At 57.8% G+C, this 7,500-nt stretch overlaps 1 protein-coding gene across 1 annotated transcript in view; it reads left to right on the top strand.

Annotated features, from left to right (window-relative positions):
* Positions 1-7,500, top strand: part of shank1 (SH3 and multiple ankyrin repeat domains 1) — a gene marked incomplete at its 3' end in the record, with an annotated part of 140,396 nt that overhangs the window by 131,874 nt on the left and 1,022 nt on the right. Inside the window, 2 exon segments of the mRNA XM_084329976.1 lie at positions 767-4,409; positions 5,744-6,637. Of these exon segments, the coding sequence (XP_084186102.1) occupies positions 767-4,409; positions 5,744-6,637 (4,537 nt within the window).

Below are 7,500 nucleotides of genomic sequence, written 5' to 3'. Positions count from 1 at the left end.
GAGGTGGAGATAGAGAGGGAGTGAGGAGGTGGAGACAGAGAGGGAGTGAGGAGGTGGAGACAGAGAGGGAGTGAGGAGGTGGAGACAGAGGGGGAGTGAGGAGGTGGAGACAGAGAGGGAGTGAGGAGGTGGAGACAGAGAGGGAGTGAGGAGGTGGAGACAGGGGGGAGTGAGGAGGTGGAGACAGAGAGGGAGTGAGGAGGTGGAGAGAGAGAGGGAGTGAGGAGGTGGAGACAGAGAGGGAGTGAGGAGGTGGAGACAGAGAGGGAGTGAGGAGGTGGAGACAGAGAGGGAGTGAGGAGGTGGAGACAGGAGCAGGTGACAGAGAGGGAGTGAGGAGCAGGTGACAGAGAGGGAGCCAGGAGTCGATTGTGACATATTTAGGGGCTGGGCATGTGGCCAATATACCATGTCATATTTCTTCTCTTTTTGTTGGTACTTTAATTTTTTTTATACATTCAACTGTGGTGTGATTGTAACACAATTGACCTATCTCAAACCCCACCCCCTTTTCTTGATCCTCCAATCACAACTGTTGCTTCCCGCAGAGTCTTTCATTTAAAATGTTGTCTTCCAGTCCAATTCCTATTGCAAGTTATTGCTTCAGTTTACACGTTTTTATATCGATGCGGTGTATTGTAAAAATGACCTCCACGTTGATCCATACCAGTTTACCAGTTGTAATGTGACGTACAGGACGTCCCGACAGCCCCTACCCTGATACGACCTTTTCACCCCTCTCTGTTTGTGAACGCTGTGCTTGCAGGGGTGCTTGAGGAGGAGAAGCAGTTCCTTCACACTCCCGCCGTGAAGTTTGCCCGCAGTCTCTCGGTGCCCGGCCCCGACGACATCCCCCCTCCCCCCACCACCGCTCCGCCGGACCCTCCCTTCTCTTCGGCCCCGCCCCTGGGCTGGAGGGGCAAGTCGTCCCAGCAGCCCTCTGTCTCCGTGTCCCAGTCCACCGCCACCTCCGCACACTACCAGCTCTACTCCCAGTCGGTCCACTTCACTCACGGGGGCAGAGAGCGGGCGGGCGGCCCCAGCACCGGCCCCGGGGGCGGAGGGGTGGACCGCGCGGCCCAGTACGCACACGCCGCCGTCCACTCCGCTCAGAGCCGGACCGCCTCGCGGAAGGGTAGCTACCAGGGGGAGGATGTTGGAGCCGGGAGCCCGGGGGCGGGCGGAGGAGGGGCTAAGGCCCCTGGCCTGAGGAGGGGTTACAGCACCGCCGTCCCTCCCGCCAGTATCGCCACGGTGATTCCCCAGCAACTACAGAGCCAACCGAGCCAGCCGCAGCGGGTGGACCGCGGCTTAGCCGGGGCTGGCGGAGGGGTGCCCAAAGGAGCGGCCCGGAGAGGGAAGGTCCCCCTTGTGAAGCAGTCCAAGGTGGACGATCTGCGTACGGCCCAGGGGACGCTGGCGGGGAAGGGCACAGTGGAGAAGAGCTCCATTCCCATCCCCACCATCATCGTCAAGGCTCCCTCCACTAGCAGCAGTGGCCGCAGTAGCCAGGGCAGCAGTGTGGAGGCCGACCCCGCACCCCCGGGGGAGACGGACGGAGCCAAAACACCCCACGGGCCCCCTCCGTCCACCCCGGCGCCACAGCCCCCCGCTCCGCCCTCCATCCCGGCCCCTCCGCCCCCGTCGCTTCCCTCCATTCGAGCCCAGGACAACCTGGACTTCACCAGCCAGTTCGGGGCCGCCATCGTGGGCGCAGCCCGTCGAGACAGAGAGCGCTTCCACGAAGCCAGGAGAAAGAGTGCCTCCTTTTTCATGTCCGCCGAGGAGGAGGTGGGGCTAGCGGACGGTGGAGGAGTAAGTGGCGGAGTGGGAGGAGGAGGGTCAAGGACTCAGGTTTCACAGCATCATCAGATGAGCGCAGCTGACGGCTCCTCCGGGCGGCTGCGGCCGTCCAAGTCCATCGACGAGGGCATGTTCTCCGGCGACACGTTCATCCACCATACCCGCAGCATGCCCCCCGCCTTCGGCCTGCCCGAGTACTCCTCTCCTGCGACAGACTACCAGCCCAAGTCTGTCCCCGCTGACTTCTATGGAGCAGCAGGCAGGCAGCCGCCGGTCCCGCCCATCACCACCACCTTCATCCACCCGCTAACGGGGAAGGTACTGGACCCCTCGTCCCCTCTGGGCCTGGCCCTGGCCGCCAGGGAGCGGGCCCTGAAGGACGACGGCAGGTTGCGGAGGGGGGCCGACCACCATTTTGGCCGTCAAATGTCCAGCGTCGGGGCGTTCCCTTCCTCGACCGTCAACTCTCCGCCGATCTCCTCCACGGCCCTGTCCTCCAGCTCCTCCTACCTGGTCACCTCCTCCTCTCTGGCGGCGACCACCCCCAGCGTGGCCGGGCGCCCGCCCTCTCCCAGGATCCTCAGAGGGGCCGGGGGTGTCTGGGGTGAGGAGGGTGCCGGAGGGGAGCGGGAGAGGGAGAGTGGGGGGGCCAGAGAGGGACTACGGGTGCGCTTCTCTGAGGACAAGACGGTCCACACGCACCACTACCAGTCCCAGCCGTACCAGCCCACCTTCAAGGAGAGGGAACGGGAGAGGTCGAGAGAGAGGGACGTGTCGAGAGAAAGAGAGAGGGAGATGTCGAGAGACAGAGAGAGGGAGATCTCAAGAGAGAGAGAGAGGGACAGAGAGAGGGAGAGGTCAAGAGAGAGAGAGAGGGACAGAGAGAGGGAGGGCTACATGAGGAGGGCAGAGCAGGTAGCGGCTCATGCAGCTGCTGAAGCTGCTGCCCAACAAGCAGCCCAGTTGTCTCAGTCCCAGCAGCCTCGGCGGCCCACTTTCCTGAGGATGGAAAGTGAGGCCGGTGCCTACGCCAGGTCCCTCACCCCTCCCTCTCCTCCCCACGCTGCCACCCAACAGGCGGGTGGTGGTGGTGGTGGTGGTACAGGGAGCGGTGGGAGTGGCTTAATGGTTCTCCCTCCCCCTGCCCCCTCCATCGACGCAGATGACGAGTTTGTCTTCGCAGACCCCCTCCCGCCTCCCCTAGAGTTTGCGAACAGCTTTGACAGGGGTGGGGGCGGCATGGCAGGGTACTCACAGCAACAACACAGGGTGATGGCATCCCGCCAGCAGCAGCAGCAGCAGCCCCCACCTCCGCCTCCTCCACCCCCTCCGCCACCTCCGCCCCCCCAAAAAGAACCTTTCAGTAGCGGGTTTCCCGCCTCTCACACGCCCCTCCCTTCGCCCCAAGCAGGAGACTCCACCGCCTCCAGCCTCACGTCCTATGACAGCGAGGTGGCCAACCTGACCCAGTCCGCTCCCTCCGCCCAGACCTCCCCCAACCCCCAGCCTCCCCCCTCGCCCTCCGCCCTCCTGCGTGCCACCGCGATGGGAGCGCCGCTTCCCCCGTCGGTATCCCCCCCGCCCCCGCCCGGCACCTTCCACAGACCCTTCTCCATGTCCCACTCGCCCCACATGTACAACAGCACCCACGCGCCGGGACGCTCCTCTCCCACGCCGCCCCCTCACGCGGTCGCGCCCCCGCCGGCCTACCGCAGCCCGGCGGCTGCCTCCTCTACTTCTGCCACCTCTGCCCTCCTCAGGGGCATGGCCTCCCAGACTATGACCGCTAGCTGTGCCGCCACAACCGCCGCCGCGACCACCTCCACCCAGCTCTACCACGAGCGCACACACACCTCTCCCGCCGCCGGGAGCCGCAGGTCGGGGGAGCACCAACACCTCTCTGCCGCCAAGACGGGCGAGTCCCAGGAGACGGTGGGGGACTCTGGGATCGAGGAGCTGGACAGCCGCAGCGGCAGTGACCACCACCTGGACAGCATCCTGGCCGGGACGAGGGGAGACAGGATGGACAGGGGGGAGAGGGGAGGGGTGGGAGGAGGAGGAGGGGGGGCAGGGGAGGGAGACAGGGGAGGCGGCGGGGGGGATCTGCTCGACTCCTACATGAGCTACCTCGACGGACAAACGTTTGAGATGCAGAACGCCACCTCGCCCGCCTCCACCTACCCCAAGAGCAACCGGTTCCGAGAGGGAGGCCGCGCCGGAGACCTCCGCAGACAGACCGCCGGCACCGCCCCGGCCTCCTTCCACTCCCACAGGCGGAGGGACGAGCCGGAGGAGGACGGGGAGGAGGGAGAGGGGGGAGACGAGCGAGGCCAGGACGGGGGTTACGGGGCGAGGGACTCGCATAATTTGGGACGTCCCGCCTCGCCGTACTTTGATCAGCCGCGTACCCCTGAGATGAAGCCTCTGTGGGGTGAAGGGCAGATGAGCGGCGACGCGGGGGGCCACGCCGGGACCTATCTGGAGGGCAGAAAGATATACCCCCCGGCGTCCAGCATGAAGCCCAGCATCATCAATGAGCTGAACAGCAAACTGCAGCAAAGAAGCAAAGACAGCTGGAGCAGCCAGAGAGCTCTGAGCAGACACAGGTACACCCTTCTACGTGCTTTGGTTTTCTATTTCATTGCTGTGAGAATAGGGGGGGGGGTGTAGTCGTTGGCTGGTTGCAGCTTGCTGAGAGACTGTATGTTCATGCAACATTGTGAACACCTCACCTGCTTGTCCTCCGCTGTACAGTATGTCTCAGTTGTTGTGATCGGTGCTCTGACCCCACTGGTTCTCAAACTGAACCAGTTTGATGTTTCACATCAAAAGACCCCTGACCTATTAGACACAAATTAGACCACGGACGCCCCATTTGATACGATTATTGCTTTTAGATTATGTTTTATTACGGAATCCTATGTCTATGCCGTAGACGAGGATATGATTAGAGGAGAGAGTGAAGCCTATGACCAGGATAGTTATATACATTTTGTCATTGTGTTCCTTATGGATGAAATTACAGTGAAATTAAAACTATTCTCCATTTTTCCGGGGACCCCCCTTTGAAGACACACGCCCTCAAGCCTTTGAGAACAACTTGTACTGTCTGGTTCTGTGTAGGACTGAACAATATGTAGACATCATTGATATCACAGTATGAAAGAATTCAATATCCGTATCCCAAAGGCTGCAATATAGGCATTAAAAATATATATACAAATAGTATAGTATGAAAGAACGTGAGATTTAGGCTAGTCAGTCAAACAGAAATAATACAAAGGAATCGGACGTTACAGGAAAATCCAATGGGAGAAAGAGTTCTAAAATACATGACTCCAAATGTAAGCGTAGACGTGCAAAGACTATACAGTAGTTATATCACAATCACAACACCTGTTAAGGAAAATGCTGTCCATATTGTTCAGTTCTGTGCCATGTGTGTCTTCAGTCTATACTGTGTAAAACTCTGCTCTTCTATACCCCATGCTTTTTCCATCCGCTCATGTCTTTCTGCGAGCAGGAACAGGTAATAGAACCACTCACACACACACACATGCGCTGCCCTTCATCTTCCTCACTGTCAGGATAAACATTGAACGTCGATACCAACTCCAATTTACTGCCTGTTTAATGACAAAAAGGAGAGGAGGCCATGTTTAACTCAGCATGTCTTTGAGAACGTTGATCTATACACACACTCTCACCCATGTAATGTTGTCCAATTATTAGCAGTGTGAAATAATTTTAATAATTTCAAAATGTTTGTAAATGTGGTGGAAATGTTTCACCTTGATGTGTGTGTCTGTGTATGTGTGTGTGTCCATGTGTGTGTCTGTGTGTGTGTGTGTGTGTGTGTGTGTCTGTGCATGTATTTCCTCTCGTTCTCCTGATTCTTCCTCCTTTCTTATTGTATAACTTCTCTTTCTTTCCCCTGCAGGTTTTCAGAAGACTCTGCCTCGGCTCTGAGCCCCCCCTCGGCACGGTCCCAGTCCCCCTCCCCCGTCTCGCACTCCCAGCCCGCCCTGTCCCCGTCCCCCACCCCTCCCTCACAGTACCCCATCTGGGCGCGCTCCACATCCCCGCAGCCGCCCCCCGCGTCCTCGCAGCCCCCGCGCTCCCATTCCCCGCTGTCCCCCACCTACGGGGCCCCGTACCCCACGTCCCCCAAACACAGGCCCGTGTACCGGACCAAAGCCCTGGAGTTCCAGTTCATCCCCAGCCGAGAGTCCAGGAAGGCGGAGTCCCACATCCTCCAGCGCCGCCGCGCCCCCAGCCCCCTCATCTCCCCGTCGGAGAGGCCCACGGCGGGACCCCCGCGCCCCTCCTCCCTTCCTCTCCTCCCGACCACGCCCCTGTACAGCGCCCTCTACGACCTCCGCGGTTCCATCACCCCTCCGTCCCCCGGGAACCCCCTGGGGGACCCCTACTTCTCACCCTCCCCGCCTCTCTTCGCCCCTTCCGGCGCCCCGCCCCCTCCCAACTCCAACATGCTGGTTTCCCGCTCCCTCTCCCCGACTCACTTCCTGTCGGGGACCTCCTCCCCGCCCCTGCACCCCCTCCCTCCTCCCCCGTGCCTGAGCTACCCCCACCTCCCACCGCCGTCCCCCACCAAGCCCTTCGCCTCCAAGCCGCTCCCCTACTGGACCAAGTACGACGTGGCCGACTGGCTGGGCTATCTGAACCTGGGCGAGCACCGCGAGCGCTTCCTGGACAACGAGATCGACGGCACACACCTGCCCTCCCTCACCAAGGAGGACTACCTGGACCTGGGGGTGACGCGCGTGGGGCACCGCATGAACATCGAGCGCGCCCTGAGGAGGGTGCTGGACCGGTACGAGAGACAGGGGGGGGGGGGGGTGAGACCAGGCCGCGGGCAGCCATTTTCCAATAATAAGTAGACTACCATACAACCGAAGTTTTTTATGAATTTTTTTTATTCAGCTTAATAAAATACAAGCACAATAAAACAACAACAATCAACCTGTATAGAAAAGTGCTACACGTTAAAGCAGGAGCAGCAGGTGGCAAGGATTTCAGATATTTTTTTTGTTTGAAGCGACACAAGGAGATCGGAGAGGCCAGTTTGAGACGTGTCTGGAGGTCATTCCAGGACCAAGGACCAAAATAAAATAGGCATATTTTTAGGACTGTCAAAATGTATGCTTTAACTTTAGAGATTAATTTAAATTATTTAAAGCATTAAAATAAATTAATCTAGATTCATCTATGGAGTGAAAAATCTTCAATCTTAGCGCCGCGGATATAAGAAAGAGGTCTAGCTGAGTCAATGTTGATGGTTTAGAGAAACTGTATTCAAAGAAAGCTATTAAAATAGTCTTTGAATATAAATATACTTTCTTTGTGTTGATTTTACATTAATTCCATGATTTTACTCAAGTAAATATCTGTTACAAGCTTCGGTCTTAAGTAGAAAAATGCGATTTTTTTATCTAGATTAATTACAGAAAATTGTGAGATTAATTAGTTAATTTTTTTTAATCTATTGACAGCACTACTTATTTTACTTGCCTCAGTCCGCAAGTATTTTAAAGCGCATCCAGGTGCTGGATCTGAGATTGAGGGAGTTTTGAATTAATTCAAGCTTGGAACTGATGTACAATGGAAGTTTACCAAAAACAGCCTTATATATAATTAAAAACATACCAGTGCTGCAACCTGCGTGTAGCCGGTCAC

Source organism: Notolepis coatsorum (genome assembly GCF_963971535.1).
Source record: "Notolepis coatsorum genome assembly, chromosome: 14".
Taxonomy (NCBI): domain Eukaryota; kingdom Metazoa; phylum Chordata; class Actinopteri; order Aulopiformes; family Paralepididae; genus Notolepis; species Notolepis coatsorum.
Note: the sequence above shows the minus strand (reverse complement) of the source record. Positions and strands in the feature narration are given on the sequence as shown.